Source organism: Crocodylus siamensis, chromosome 3 (assembly GCF_052110815.1).
Source record: "Crocodylus siamensis isolate JL-2025a chromosome 3, ASM5211081v1, whole genome shotgun sequence".
Lineage (NCBI taxonomy): Eukaryota > Metazoa > Chordata > Crocodylia > Crocodylidae > Crocodylus > Crocodylus siamensis.
The window spans coordinates 210840833-210857206 of NC_143397.1; the positions used below are offsets into that span (position 1 = coordinate 210840833).

Genomic DNA, 16374 nt, shown 5'->3' on the forward strand with positions numbered 1-16374 from the left:
ATGGCAGGGTACACGCAGTCTCCCCCAGCACATATATGGACAGGACCATTGAACACAGGAGAATACAAGTCATATGAATAGCAAAACATATATTCAACAGACTTTAGACCTTGTTCGGTAAAATCAGAGGGCACCAAACCACAGACTTTTGATGCAGATAGTGGAATCATTGAATTGGCTATGTGAGGACACTGTGAGGTGGTGGATGGAGAGAACAGAGACTTCACAAATTTAACCTCCATACTGTCCATCCTTGATTGCTCAAATGCATACGACTCAGCAGTGTTGCTCACTGTGAAACTGCTGTTCAGTTGATGCTTCTTAGGACTTTCATCCCCGCTGCCATTGTAATGTCCAGAATTATTCTTATGAGCAGATTTCTATAGAGAATCTCACCTCCAGTGCCTAATATATTAGTCATGACGGGTTTTTTTGACATTTAATGCAAGTCTGAAACTCTCCCTTTTTCCGCTGTGCTCCCTTAAGGAAGCCTACAAACAGGGTTGAATGATTTCCTCATTTAAATATTTCCCCTTTAAATATTTCCCCTTTGTGGTACCACTCTATTTTTATTTCGGCAGTGCCTTTTTCAATATATCAAGACTCCTAATATCAATTTAGAATGACAGCACATGCCTCAAGATGTTCTATTTCACTTCAGCAGTGTTTAGAATCTATTTTAACCTGTCTTTTCCAGCCTCTGAAGCTGAGGTTTTTCCCATAGCAAATCAAAGATCTAGAGTGCTGCAGATTCACCCAGCACATCTTCCTTAGTGCCTTTTGCTATTTCTTTTGTATTATTCATTATGAAAAGTTAGTAGGGTAGGGGCATGCAATTCATTACCTGTTTGTATACCTCGTCTGATAGAAATGAGCTTCTTGAGATTTGCCTTGAGAGGATAAATTTCTTCAGTGCAGTTTTTGTTTGTCATATTGATTTTTGACAATGTCAGTTAGAACAGGGTTACCTAGAAACATGGTGTTGTGATTACATTTTAGAGAAATGAGAAGCTTAGCAGGTTCCCATAGATTGAGAAATTTCCTTGCACATAAATATGGATTCTCATTGTAATGCATGTGGCACAGTCTTCGCCATTAAGATCATAATTTCTGCTGCTTAGAAGATTTAGTAGCACAGAATTTGCTGTATGCTTCATTCTGAGTATCAGAACATTTGCTCTGTGGCAAATGTCAATATTTTAATAGCTGTCAGTGTAGACTGAGTCACCCAGTGTTGTGCAGTTCTGGACCAGGAGCTGAAGGGTCATGCCATACATATGAAGTGAAGTAGATTGAAGAACCCTCATATTTTTAATAGAGAAATGGAAAAAATGGATAACTAAATATGTATTCTCCTTGATGGAAGTGTCCTTCAGCAGGCTGTATTAGAACATGACCTAAAATCAACACAAGGGCTCCAGCTGACAATGAGTTTTGGATCTAGCCCTTAAGGCTGAAGTGAGCAGCAAGATGTATCATAAAAAGCCCTGAACCACATTTTTTCAACCCCTGCTCTAGATTTTTAAAACTCTATGTACTTCAGTTTCATCCAGACTGCATTTGCTAGAACGCTTTAACATCCTTCAGTGAATTACAGAAAAATATTCATTCAGCATCCAGCCCGCCTGAAAATGAATCAGGTGAAATCAAAAGTTTTAAAAAGGAATTGGGCACATTGCATATAGACTTTCATGCTTGATTTCCCTTTAGAATTACTTCCTTTTTTCAGGTCCAACCAGCCCATCATAAAGGAAGAAACATGATTTTGTTGACTTGGACAGGAATGTAATCAGCTTATTATAAGAAGTTTATCAGAAAAATAGCCAAGCAGTCCCCTAGGGACTGTAAGTTTGAGAGTAGAGAATGTGTGTGTTCTGTTGCTACTTATCCCATTTTGCAGGGGAAAAAAAGGTTATATTGACTTGTGGAATAAAACAGTTCATTGTTTTGATGCCTCTTTTCCTACACATTTAATACACAGGCATTGAATTAATATATCATTATTTCTAATTATATTGTATTATTATTGTTGTTGTTGTTGTTGTTTAAATAGCAGATCTCTCTAATAGGAAGTAAAATCACATTTTGTCTTTTAGCTTTGACTTTTTTTTGAAAATCAAATTCAAGGCCAAATCAGGGCTAAAGTTCAGTTTCAGAATTAATAATGTTAAGATCACATGAACTGTTCCTGAAAGATATCATTGTATTTTGACTGAAACAGGTTGCCATATAAACATTTCAAAATCTTTGGCAGAAATCTCACAAAAACAGCTGTCCTTGCAAGATCCCAGTCACAGACCAAGTGAATCTGGAAAATAGCTCCAAACCATAACAGGAAGGGTAGATTTAAAGCCAGGATTCCAAAGAACTCCCTTTGAATTATAAAGTCAGGTTTTGGGCTGCTTTGAAATATCAGTGAACCACATAAAGAAACATGTGATTTGTGCCATACAGCAGTGACATTATATGCAGATGATAATACCAATAAATACAAATTCCAGAACTTACCACAAAGCACTACCTTTCGCAGGAGTAAGAATATCTGCAAAAGTAAGGCTTTTTATCTGCTTTATGATGCAGTGAATTCTTGCTTCAGCAAAACTTAGAAGTATGTCCTCCCAGCTTGCTTTTTTAATACATAATAAGATAGCTCTGTTTCTGATGGTAGTTGACTTACATTCAGGTGACCAAATTCAGGGAGTGGGTGTATGGGTTTTTGATGGGGTTTTTTATTATAATTATTATTTTGCTTTTGTTTTTCCCCCTTTTTAAATCTAAAAACTAGAAAAATCACCCTTCCTGGAAAAACTAGGAAAATGAACTGAGCATGTAAGTGGTGGGTTTCCATGTTAACAGTATGAAGCAGCAGATGGAGATTGCCATTTAGCATCAATAGAACATTTTTTTTGGCAGAAAAATAGAAACAGAAGCCCTTTAAGTATTTTTATAAAACTGCAAACAGGAAGGAAGCATAAATCAAATGCCACTCCATTTTGTGTATGGATGGATAGGAGGTATTTAAAAGAAGGTAATTTATACTGAGCTGTGCTTTTAAATGAATGAATTCACTTTGATTACTATAGCTTATTTTTAATTTCATCAGCTAACATGTTTTTTAACTGAAGGTTAAAGCGCCCCCAATAAGATAAAATGTTGGGTATTAAACTGGAAGTGTTTAGATTAAAAAATACATGACATTTTATCCAAAGAAATCTGAATCATACATTGCAAGGGAATCAGTTGCAGCAGAAAATGTGTTCCAAGTATTGCTGCAATTCTGTAATAGCATTCCCATTTCTGAAAATGTCATTTACATACAACTTAATTCTCTGATCTGAGCTGAGTGCAGCTTGCCATTTCTAGCTTCACGTTTTTATATGTAAAAATAAGCACCAGAAAGCACTTTTCCTTCTTGCAGAATTGTTTAAATAATGTTTGCATAAGGAACATATGACTACAATGGACCTCCAGGGTCATCAAGTACCTTTCATAAACTGATCAAGCTCCATCTTAAAACTAGCTGGGCTTTTTGCCTCCCTTGCTCCTACTGGAAGTAGTTGGGAACTGGAAGTTTATTTCTCTAATGGTTAGAACCATTCTTCTGCTCTCCAACCTCAGTTTATTTGTGGATGATGTATTCCAGTTTATTCTTGTGCCAGCATTGTTCTCTCTTTAGTTTGTTATTTTCCCCTTCTTGCTACTTACACCCATGATGTATTTATAAACAAACCATATCCCCTTGATCTTCACGTTCCTAGGCTAACAAAGGGAAGGCTCTTTTAGTTCTCTGTTGTAAGAGGGCTTTCCATCCTGCTAATCCCTCTAGTAGCCCTTCTCTGCACCAGTTTGAATTAATCTTGTTGCAACTGTATGATTAGAATTGTTCACAGTATATGAGAAAAGTTCTCCACAATGGTTGCATAAGGATATTAATGCTGCCCAATTTCTAATGAAAATACATGCCCAACACATTGTAGAATTGATTTTGCCTTTTTCATGGCTTCATTGCATTGGTTAAGTCATAGACATTCTGCAATTTCCTGATATACCTAAATCTTTCTCCTCTTCTATCATATCCAAGTGATGTAACTCCCATTCTATAGCAGAATTTTTTATTAGTCCCTAAGTACATCACTTTCCATTTTGTACTTTTTAATTCCATTCCATTTCTATTACTTCCATTCTTAAGGTCAATTCTTTCTATTTGATACTCTGATCTTCCTCCGTCTTGACTATATTTCTATATTGAGTTGGGGTTAGCAACACAAAGAACAGGTTGGCAATTGATGTAACACACCAGTTTGAATCACAGAACTTTGATGCATTGTCTTCCTCTACCTCTGAACACTGGGCCTGTTTTTCTCTTGTATCAGATTTCTAATAGTGTTTTTCAAATGGTTTCTATTTTCTCAGATATTCGGCAATGTAATGCAGCTGGTATTAGAATTTGATCCCTAAAGTGAGATTTTCAGAGACTGGTACAAACCCCTGCAAATCAGTCATATATGTCAATCAAATACCTGCCCCCACGCAGGTGGCTGTGTGGCAAATTTTGTCAGGTACAGAAACATTTAAAACTTTATCCCACGTCTTTCTTTATTCTGCCCTTTATATAACATTAATGTGAAATTAATGTTAGCACAATGGAATCATCTGCACGCAGTAAGGAACGGCTACAGAGGCTGCTGCAGCAGCAGCTGTTGATTGCTTTTGTTGTTTCCTTGAAACTTGGTTCTGTGATTCCTTTCCCTTTATGAGGGAATTCCAGGCATGCATAGTTCCTGGTTGAGATAATATTAAGATTCATGTTAGCAGTTAAGTTCTGTTCAATTACTCAACAAAAAAGACTGAGAAAATGGGTTTGGCAGAAAAGAATGCCACTGGGATGAGAGGCTGGAATTCCTCTCACTCTGGGACATGAGTACAAATGGAGGTCCTTCCATGAGAACTTCTTCATTAGCAGGGTTTTTACTAATGGACCCATCTAGTTGTCCTGGGTCAACTTCCAACCTGCTCTCCCTCTCAAGCCCATTCCAGTAAGATGATGTACAAGGAGTCCCTATGAAACTAAGTTCCCTGTCAGATTGATTAGTGGCATTAAAAAAAAGTGATTTCTTCCCCTGTAACACACAGCATGAATGCATTCTGTCTGCCTTTTCTGTGGAAGTAATATCACTATGAAATAAATGTCATTTTTGTGGTGCCTGTTCTGACTTTGACATTCTCAGGCTTGGCTGTCCTGCTATTTCCCAGCCAGAGAGCACTTGATATGCTGCTGCTTGGCCACATTAGTCCTATGCCTAGCAAACTTCTAAGCTAACTGCTCTAGAGACATAGTACTGTCTTTTGGGAATATTCATACCCCATTCACCTTGGGATCTGTGGGACTTCTGTGTTCATCAACAGAAATGTGACTGTGTTCCCTCAAGCAATGCAAAAATCACCCTAAATATATTTATGCAAGTTTTAATGACTTTGACAATTTGTTACAAAATGTAAACATTGGACAGAGGCCTGTTATTTCTTGGAGAACAAACTTAAGGCCCAGCTCTGTGAATATAACTAATAGGTACTATGCAATAATAGGCAGGACTGGGATTTGGGTGCCTCCTCAGTTTTTATCTGGCTAAGTAACAAGGCTGAACATGCTTAGAATAATGTGAGATAACAGAGGTTTAAGATCTCATAAGAACAATATGATATTTGGTACTCCGGTTATTCAGTATATTGATTGGAGAAAGCTCAGAAGGCTCCAAGGTTGGGATTAATAGGCACACGCAGTACAGGAGCCCTGTTACTTCCCCAGGATCCAGTCATGAAGAGGAAACTTTACACATAAGGGGAAATCATGCATGGGGGAGATACTTTGCAATCTGTCCTATACTCCTTCAATCCAGTAAGGGCTTGTCACTGATATAAGATGCATGCATGAGGAAGGAGTAGAATAAGAGGGATGCACATCACCCTGCCATGCAGATAAGGGTAGAAGGGCATGGTGACTCTATTACTGCGCCATGCCCTCATTGCCTGCAGAAGGTATAATCACACAGTTCCTTAAGAGCTATGTTGTAGAGGTCAAGAGGAGGCACAAAGATCCAGGTACTGAAATTAAAAAATGAAACTACTGCAAAGATCCCTTGAAATTTCCTCCTGCAAGAGGGGACAGTTGAGTATGTAGTTTGCAGCTTCTTCTGAGTCTCAAAATCGGCTAGACATGGTAATCTGTGCTCTCTCCACTGCTTCCTTCTTCTGATGAAACCAAAATACCATAAATTGTCCAGTCGAGTAGGAAGGAGAGAGTGTGAGGAGACACACATTAAAAACAAAATGCTACAAAATTTTGAAACTGCATTCTACATCTTAATTTACTGGAAGTGGCTCACCTTCCCAAGGTGTGATCATAAAAAAGCTGCAAAAAAGATACATGAAATTACTGTGAATTGAAAGCTTTAAAAAGCAATAATACTTAACATCTTCTGTTACAATGAAGTTGTTGTCTTGGCTATAATGTTATGTTCCAGGCCATCCCTGCCTTTGTTACCATTCACTCTTGCTGAAAAATACCTAGCGCAGCTAACGGGTTTTTATTATTATTATTATTACAAAATAGCACTGCAAAGGAGCATTACACACTGTATATTGCCTGTCATGTTTGAATCATTCCCAGTATTTGAGTCTGCCTCACATTACAGCCTTATTGTCACTAAAAGTTACTTGCACTTGCTAGGATTGAATTTGCTTTGACCTTAAATGTTTTGTCTGAAACATGTATTGCTGAGCAATGCCCCTCGTATAACCTGCTGTTACCAAGATTTAGTATGAAACACACTGTCAGTATTCAGCATTTGTACCGGACAGCACTGATTGTAAGTGCTCATTCCCCAAAATACTCCTTGAAATCAGAGCCTGGTGATTATTAACACATATACTTGGAACTACAGTTACCAAAGAAAGAGAGAGAAAATTCTCACAGACATTTTGAGGTGAAAATGTAGTTTCTTTCATGCTTTGTACCTTTCTGTTCTTTCTTCCCAGTGAAATCAGATGAGTTGCAAACAATCAAGAAGGAATTAACCCAAATCAAAACAAAAATTGACTCCTTGTTAGGGAGACTGGAGAAGATTGAAAAGCAGCAGAAAGCTGAAGCAGGTAGGTGAAAATGATTTGTAGTCATGGACAGCTCATTAAGAGGTGAATTAAACTAGGGCATAGTTATCAGTCAAGCTGACAGATAAGAGAGGGAAAGGAAGCTTTGCAGATGTTTTTCCACTAAATGTAAGGCTAGAAATAAGCTAACTTAAGCCTCAGTTTGGACTGAAGGGATCAGATTTGAATATCCTTCATGGTGCATCCAACAAAATATTTCAAGAATATTAATTCTACATTAAAATGGTAAAAATGAAAAGCTTTTCCTATTTCACTTTCAGGAGCCAAAAATACAGAGTATCATTTTTAGAGTAACAAAAATATGCCTGAGGATACAAAATGAATATTCATCTCCATCATCAAGAGAATCAATAGACTTATGCAACACCAATCCTGAGCATAGATGCATTGCACCTATGTAAAAGCTGGATATGCAAAGTTCACTTTGTCCTGATTCTGCGCTGAGATGAAACTGAGAAATTTCATTGTTCTTTTCTTTTTATTTAAATGAGAGAGACCCATCCCAGTCCAGAATAGGTGTTACCTCAAAAGTTATTGTACTCTCCTGGGATGTAGGAAATGAAAGAACATATCCCTTCACTGACAAATTGTTATATCAAGTTGAACAGCTGCAACAGGAAAGATTGGAAAAAGACCTACTATCCATTATGGCTGGGGGCAGGCATTATACATAAACTGGTTTAAGTGATCAGAAACTGGTTTAAACATGTAACAGAACAGATGTTCAGTGCACATAAACCATTTTGAGAATGGCTGAAACCAGTTTGAGATGAACCCGATTGAATGTAGTATCAGACTTAACTGATTTGGCTGAAACCAGTTTATGCAATATCTGTCCCAGAACCCTTGCTGGTTTAAGATAAACCAGGAACCCCCAGCATCCCAGCATGCTCTCTGGGCTGGGCGGGGCTCTCTGCTCCACAGGAGGGCTGGCCTCCTCCCCTCTGCTCCCTGGCTGCAGCTCCCCGCCCTCCCTTCACCACTCCCTGCTTGCATGAATCCCCCCCTCCCCTCTGTCTTGCTGAGGAGGTGTCCATGTATTAGCTAGCAGACCACAGGCTGGCTACAGTCCATGATAAGTCAACAGGTAGAATCAATAAGTAGCTGGTAATGTCCCTTTGTTCTTTTCTTAACTGGGTGATAAACACTATTATCAATTCCCTGCTGGGCTAATCAGATCTTCTGCTGGAGCCTGGCCATGCTCCCCTCTGCTCCATGCTGTGGAAGGAAGGGAGGGCTGCTCTAGTGCCCCCTGGCTTCTAGCCTGAGCCACTTCAGGCATGTGCCTGCACTTCTGGGGTGTCTGTCTCATTACAAAACTGATTTAGCCTAGTCAAGTTAGACTAATCTGCAAATATTGAATCAATTGAGGCTCAGGCTTTTTGAATGTCTGTCCCTAGCCTATAAGTAGGGACTTACAAATTCATGGCAGGAGTAAAGTGCGCAACAGTTCCTTTAATCTCGCATGTTCTGCTGTGCACGCCTCATCCCTTGCCTCCTGCCCTCTCTCCACTGTTGATTAGCACAGGACCCTGCCACTCCCTCCCAATCAGTAGGGAAGCTAAAACTGCAGTTTTAAACATGGCACCTTTTTGCCTCCCTGCCAGTCAGCAGTAAACAGCTGGGTTATCCGGGGCTTTTCAAAGAATCAGTGGCAGGAGGCAAAAACGGTGCCATATTTAAGACTGCAGTTTTCACCTCCTCACTGATCAGGAGTGAACCACAAGCATAACCTGTCCACCAATCAGTTGGGGTGGGAGGGCGTTGGGGAACCTGCAAGATTAAAGGAGCCACAGCACACCCCACTTCCACAATGAGTTTGATAGTTCCCTAATTATAAGAGCCAAGAGTTAAGGCACTCATTTGAGATGTGGAGGAACCTATATCAAAGTCATGGTCCTGAATTGGGCTAAGCAGAGATATAAACTGTAACATCATATGTCAGTCCATAGCTGCTAGCATTCTGCTGAAGTGAGAGTAGGAGAAGGACAGCAGTTTCTCTCTCCTCAGACCAGAAGTGTTATCCTGGATCTAAGAAAGCTGTCCTTCTGACAGTGTTACACAAACTTATCTTCCTGGCAAAAAGAGTTTTTTACAAATTCGCATTTTTCAGTGAGAACCAGTTTATTGGAAAATACCTGGACAGCACTATTTACAATTAATTGAACACAATGACAGCAACAAAAACCAGTCATTGGAATATGAGTTCTTCAGTTGGGTGTGAATCTATCACCTGGCCCATAAAAAGTTAAGTTATTTTTCTAGTTTATGACAAAGGGCAATTATTAAGTTTCGTGTACCTTTGGAGTAGAAATATATACAACATGTACCCAGTATGTTTTATGTTTAAATTTTAAACAGATTAGATAAAAATTAATATGTTCAATGTAGATGTAATTGTAAAGCACCTAACCATCTACCAAAATGATTTAGACTGGCATAGTTCCACTTCAGGGAGCTTTTACATAAAACCTATTCTTATGCTAAATAAGCTGCCTGGCATTGTACTTTGATATCCAATTCACACTTAGGCTGCAAGGATTATAGGAAACTTATTTAAATATAAATCAGGTCTAAGAGAATATGTTCATTTCTGTTGAATTATACTTTATATCATCTGAAGCCCTGCAGTGAATACCTTCTACAGACATCAGCACTTATCCCCAAAATTTTACAGTGTTTTAAAGCAAACACTTTGAGATATCCCACTCCCTTGCTCTTCCTCCTCACTTGAGGAGGTCTGAAGGGAAAAGGATTCTTGGAGTCTCCAATAGATCTAAGCATTAAGCATATTATTCAGCCTTACAGGGGCTCCCCAGGACATAAAGATTTTTGGAGCAGGGCTGCTGGATCTTCAGTCTTCCATGTCCCCAAGCCTAAAAACACAGTAGACAGTAAGGAAAATCTACTGAGGCTCTATCAGCTGCAGAAGGATTCTTTTCATAGTTTCATAGTTGGTAGGGTCAGAAGGGACCTGAGCAGATGATCAAGTCTGACCCCCTGCCATGGCAGGAAAGAATACTTGGGTCAAACGAACTCAGTGAGGGGATCATCCAACCTTCTCTTAAAGACCCCCAGGGTAGGAGCCAGCACCACTTCTCTTGGAAGTTGGTTCCAGATCCTCCTGATATCTAGCCTAAATCTACCCTCTGTCAGCTTGTGAGTGTTATTTCTCGTCGCTCTTGGTAGCTCTCGGAGGAACAGGGACTCCCCCAATGCCTGCTGGTCCCTCTGACCAGTTTGTAAATGGCCACTAGATCCCCCCTCAGCCTTCTCTTGTGGAGGCTGAACAGGTTCAGGTCCCTTAACCTCTCCTTGTAGGACCTGCCCTGTTGACTCCTGATCATGCAGGTGGCCCTCCTCTGGACCCTCTCAATGTTGTCCACATCCCTCTTGAAGTGCGGTGCCCAGAACTGGATTCAGTACTCCGTCTGCAGCCTAACCAGTGCCGCATAGAGGGGGAGGATCACCTCCTTGGATCTGCTTAAGATGCATCTGTGGATGCGTGACAAGGTATGGTTGGCCTTCCTGACCACATCCCCATACTGTCGGCCCTTGTTCATTTTGGCATCAATAATGACTCCAAGATCCTTTTCTGCCTCTGCACTGATGAGAAGGAAGTTCCCCAGCCTGTAGGTATGCTGCTGGTTCTTCCTCCCCAGGTGCATCACCTTGTACTTGTCAGTGTTGAAACTCATCCTGTTCTCATCCACCCACCCCTGTAACCTGTCTCGGTCCAATTGCAGCCTATTCCTCCCTTCTAGTGTGCCCACTTCTCCCCACATCTTAGTGTCATCTCTGAATTTGAACAGGGTGCTTTTTACACCCCCGTCCAAGTCACTGATGAAGATGTTGAACAGTGCGGGCCCGAGGACCAAGCCCTGCAGAACCCCACTGCCCACATCCCTCCAGGTCGGAAATGACCCATCCACCACTACTCCCTGGGTGCGGCCCTCCAGCCAGTTAGTGACCCATTTGACTGTGTAGGTGTCAATGCCACAGTCCCCTAGTTTTTTAATGAGAATGATGTAAGAGACAGTGTCGAAGGCCTTCCTAAAATCCAGAAAGACTACGTCCACTGCTACTGCCACGTCTAAGGATTTTGTGACCTGATTATAGAAGGCCACCAGGTTGGTCTGACAGGACCTGCCTCTAATGAACCCATGTTGGTTGCCCCTAAGCATAATCTCCCCTGCTGGCCCCTCGCGGACATGTGCCAGCATAACTCTTGTCAAAAAGCTTACCCAGGACCAAGGTAAGACTGGCTGGCCTATAGTTTCTTGGGTCCTCCTTCCTCCCTTTTTTGAAAATGGGAAACACATTGGCCCTTTTCCAGTCCTCTGGCACAACGCCAGAGCACCACGAGTGCTCGTAAAGCCATGCCAGGGGTCCTGCAATGACCTCTGCTAATTCCCTCAGCACTCTGGGGTGAAGATCGTCAGGTCCTGCTGATTTAACTATATCCAGTCCCTTCAGAAGTTCCCTAACTTGCTTTTCTACAACTTGGTTCTGTGATTCCTTTTCCTTTACACCTGTCAGAGGCACAGGTAGTGAATCCTGGTTGAGACAGAGTTGAGATTTATTTATTTATTAAATACCTGTATTTATTACTCTCATATCCCACTCTATTCAAAAGGCCCAGAGCAGCTACCAACAGAAAAACCCACAGAAGAACTGAACATTGTTTAAAAAAGAGTATTAGCTTACAGAATTTCTTAGTTAAAATTGTGTAGCCATCCAGTAGAATTAGGAATTATTCCTTTTGGGGAATGTTACATGTTAGAATCCAAACTCAATGGCCACGTATGGACAGTCAGTTTCTCCCAGAATAGTTGCTGCTCTCCTAAAAGGAACTACAAGCATACAGATGTTCAGGACTTTTGTCTTAGAGTAACAATGGCTTCTTTAGAAGAAAAACCATGAACAATCAGGATTAAATCTTTCCCAGTAGATTTTCTCCTGGAAGCGCTAATGTCTATTCATGTACTCTTCTAAAAGAAGCCACAGCACATTCCTCCAGTATCCTACTCTGCTTTGCTCCCATCCCCTCCCCACCATGCACTGCTGCCATTCTCTCTCCAGGCAGACTGAGGGATCCTGCAGAGCACATTCAGGTGTATGTATAGGGACCCCCTGGCTGCACTGTCAGGACAGCAAGCTTTCTGTCTGCAGGGACTCAACTTTCAAGCTTCTCTGGGTGAGAGTTTTCTACCAGGAAAGCAAACCTAAAAGGATGCTCCCAGATCATTTGAATGTGTATGCACAGGCAATGTTGACTTAAACCAGCGTAGCAAACATATCTAGCCCTGAACCCTGGATGACTGGTACAGGGCTAGTCCATGGACCTGATCCGGCATGTCTTCTGGCCCACAGGTCTTCCCAGCAGGACAAGAGGCAGTAATGTTAGTTGTTACAGCTCTGGACTTTAATCTGGATCTTCATCACCCCTAACTTCAACTATTTGCTTACTAAGCAATAACTTTTCAGGGACTGAAAATTCACTTTGCAATGTCAGGCAGTTTTAACCTTTATTGTTATCTAGACCGTGGATGTTTTAGTAGAATAGAAACAGAGAACTTAAGGCTAAAAAATAAATCCCTGTGGCTTGTTGTTCCTATTTGTTGCAGGCTAAAGTTTTATTTTGCTTAAGATCTTTAGAATGATTTTCAGTAATATTAGCTTAAAGAGCAGGGAAAGATTCTGTCTTAGTCTTTAAACTGAAAGAAAGAAAGAAATCTATATACTATACTTCAGTCTTGTCAATCTCAGCTACAGACTCAGGATGGAAACTTAGATTCTGCAAATAATAATGATTGTATTTTAACACAGTTATTTGCAAGCTTTTATTCAGGTATGCGTATTGACCCAGAAAATACCTGAAGGCTAAATAGCAAGAAATAATTAGAAATAAGTGGATTCTTAGGACATTTGTTGAGTCTAGTTTGTGGGTAGAGATGCAGAGAAGCAATACCAGAGGGGTGTTTGTGCTGGGTCAGTGAGACCACAGGAGCAGGATATTCTTTATGGAAATATAAAGTTTAAGATTTTCAAAAATGGGTATTTAATGTTAAGCACCTTTAAAAATCCTAACTCTAAATCTTTATTTAGACATTTAAATAAGTGGCTTGCTTTTCAAATGCACCAAGCTCCCAAGAGTTCCCATGCAGTATATTGCAAACATAACTTTAAACACCTATTGAGCAAGGTGTTTTTTCTCATCTTTTACTGAAAACTATACTGTAATACAACTCCTTTTTTATCATCTCCTGTCTTTTTTAACATATCTATCAATAGATTTTATGTTAGATTTAAGAACAAACTTTATCATATTTCCTTTGGCTGACATATGCTGTTTATCACTTTAAGTCGCAGAATTAGTAAAGAGGAAAGAAGTTCAGCAAAAACATCTCTCTTCCACCCTTATGACTTCCATAAAGGCAGTAAGACAAAATGCAGTGTGTCATATAAAAATGATCAAAATTTTCACTGCTTCTTAGCTTCTTGTTTTTATGATTCCCACTGCTTATTCTGAACAGGAGTTCGCATTGCCTCTTCACACAGTTTAATATAGTATGTGAAGGGTTTGTCCTCTGAAATTTCTAACCTTTCAATAGACTGTCCTCCTTCAGACAGACCCTAAATTGAGAAAGAGAAGAGATAACACTTAGGTAAATTAAGATATTTTTAGGGGATTACCCGTGGCTGGCAATGCTACTTTTCTCTTGATTTAAAATGCCATATCAGAAATTGGGCTGATACTAGAGCTTATGCTAACAATACTAGTTGGATTCAGAACGTGTTGCAAAAATAGATGTTGAATACTTTAAGATAAGTCTCCATGGACAGAATGTTATACTGCATCATTACTCAGTTTGTATTTCAAAAAGGATACCTAACATGATTCCAGATTCAAGTAAAAGGATATTCTGAAAAGGTTTAATGACTAACAAAGCAAAACCTTTCACATTTTGAAGATTTAGCAAACAGAATTTGAGAGTAAAGGGTTAAGGGCTAGCAAGGCTCAAGAGATTAAAGCAACCTGTAAAACAAACGTGTAAGTCTAGAGAGAGGGAAATGATTTGGCTTTGCTTAAGATTATGTAAGACAAAATAGTGTTGGGAGTTTTGAATATTAGCTATGGACTTTAATAATTTAAAGTAGAAAACATAATATATTCATAAAGCTGCAAGATATACGACTTCACAGCCAATTTAAGATTCATGCACTGTCTGACAAGATATGAGATGAATTAGCCAGTAATACAGAACAGCCAGATTAATAAAGAAGGGAATGTTTCTTTTGTTTTGTAAGCTCTAAGGCTGATTGATACTGTCACCTTCACACCACAGTGACATTGGTATCCTGGCAACAGGCAAATCCTCCTCAGACCCGCTGTCAGTTTGAGTGCATTGACGTTACCATATTGAGTTTCTGAAATACATAGGGCTCCAACCAGTCCTTTAGCCAATATGCCTGTCTTTCAGCCTTCTCCTATTCCTTCTGTGGGCTTCTGCCAGCTGGATGGAATTACCCAAGGGGTCAAAAACAGATGCCAGGCCCTCATCATCATCTAAATCCCACACTAGAACTGTGCAAGGTGACCATGCAGAGTAACCTTGTAGCAGCTCTGTGTGTGATGGGAGAGGTCTTATGTTTACACTGCTTTGGAGTGTGATGGAGGAAGTGGACCTTCAGCAATTGCCTCAGTACGCTGTTCAAAAGCAGAGAGTGCTGCTATACAATCCCTAATAATAATTTTGATTAGAAGGATTTATTAGGCATATCGTTATTTAGTAATAATCATGGCATGATTATGCAAATAAATCTCTGCACACTTATGGGTAATTAACAATTGTCTACATGTTAGAGAAATCTGCATGCTACTCTGACTACTAATAAATAACTGCACTGATTATGTGGATTTCCCATAACAAAGGAAAATCTTGAGAATATCAGTAATCACCATCAGGCCTTTCTCTCTGGGTGGCTGAACATGTTGGTGCTTCTGTGAATTTATGCAATAGATTTGGGAAGGAGGAAATAAAATAATATTTACTTGGTAGACATGACCATACAACATTTCAAACACCTATCCCCATCTGTTCCAGCATAGAAAAGGTTACTGAATCTCTATAGAGTATGCTTTCCTTACAGAAGCACAAAAGAAGCAAATGGAAGATAATGCTGATCTGATCCAAGAAGAATGTATATCAGAGAATGCAGATAACTCTACAGAAGAACCAACTGAAGGAGGGCCAGATGCAGATGGAGATGGAGAAGAAATGACTGATGGAATAGAGGAGGATTTTGATGAGGATGGCAGCAATGAACTGGTAAGAAATTAGCATGCCACATCTGTTTATACATTTAATGAATAACCATGGAAGTCCAAGCATCAAAATTGAATGAGGGTTATCAAAACTTGTTGATAACAGTACTTTGATGCAGAGTTCCACCTTATCTTTACACTTAAACTCTTACTAATTTATTAAGCATTTCAGGTAGGAAAGAAACATGGGTAGATTTAGATTTTTTAAAAGAAGGATACAATCCCACACCTTGCTCTGCTGATGGGAAGTCTCAGCCACTCCAGGGTGCCCCACAAGAGTGGAGTCTATGTGGAGGGATTGGGATGCAACCCCTTTTCTGCCAGGGTGAGAAGTTGGAGAGGCCCCAAGTGCCCGTCACCCAGTTCTCTAATTCTGAATCACACTGGTTTCTGCACCCTGAGCAGAGGTGGAGAGTGCCAGCAGCAGTGGCAGTGTTACCTATCATGGCTTGGGCTCCCTGCATTCCAGCTGCAACCACAGTGTAGGGATGGGCTGCAGCATATTTGAGTGAAGGGGGGAAAATGCAGAGCTAGCTCCATGCACCAGGCTGGCAGCCCCCAGAGATCTTGTGCCACAGGGGCTGCTGCAGCCGGTCTAGGGGGAACCCCTCACCCAGTGGCAGCAGCTGGAACTGTTGCAGGTAATGCCATCCTCTGTCAGCCTAAAATTTTCCCTGTCCCATTCTGCCCAGGGCACATTATACCTCTGTTCTAATCCCCACAACATCCCTCATTGCCATCACAGCCACAATAGATCTGGCTGACATGAAGCTGGGGACAGCCCAGGGGACCATTCCCTCCACCAGCCCCCATGGCCTCAATGAAGAGCCAGGCCCCTCCTCTCTACCCCATGGCAGGAATTGAAGGAATATGAGATT

General features: G+C 40.5%; 1 protein-coding gene across 8 annotated transcripts in view; it reads left to right on the top strand.

The window, feature by feature from the left end:
- RALYL (RALY RNA binding protein like) overlaps nucleotides 1-16374 on the top strand; it is a 709413-nt gene that overhangs the window by 663163 nt on the left and 29876 nt on the right. For all 8 annotated transcript variants that reach the window (XM_090040250.1, XM_090040251.1, XM_090040249.1 and 5 more), the window contains 2 exons: nucleotides 7036-7149; nucleotides 15322-15500. In XM_090040250.1, the coding sequence (XP_089896376.1) occupies nucleotides 7036-7149; nucleotides 15322-15500 (293 nt within the window). The remainder of the gene's footprint in view (nucleotides 1-7035; nucleotides 7150-15321; nucleotides 15501-16374) is intronic.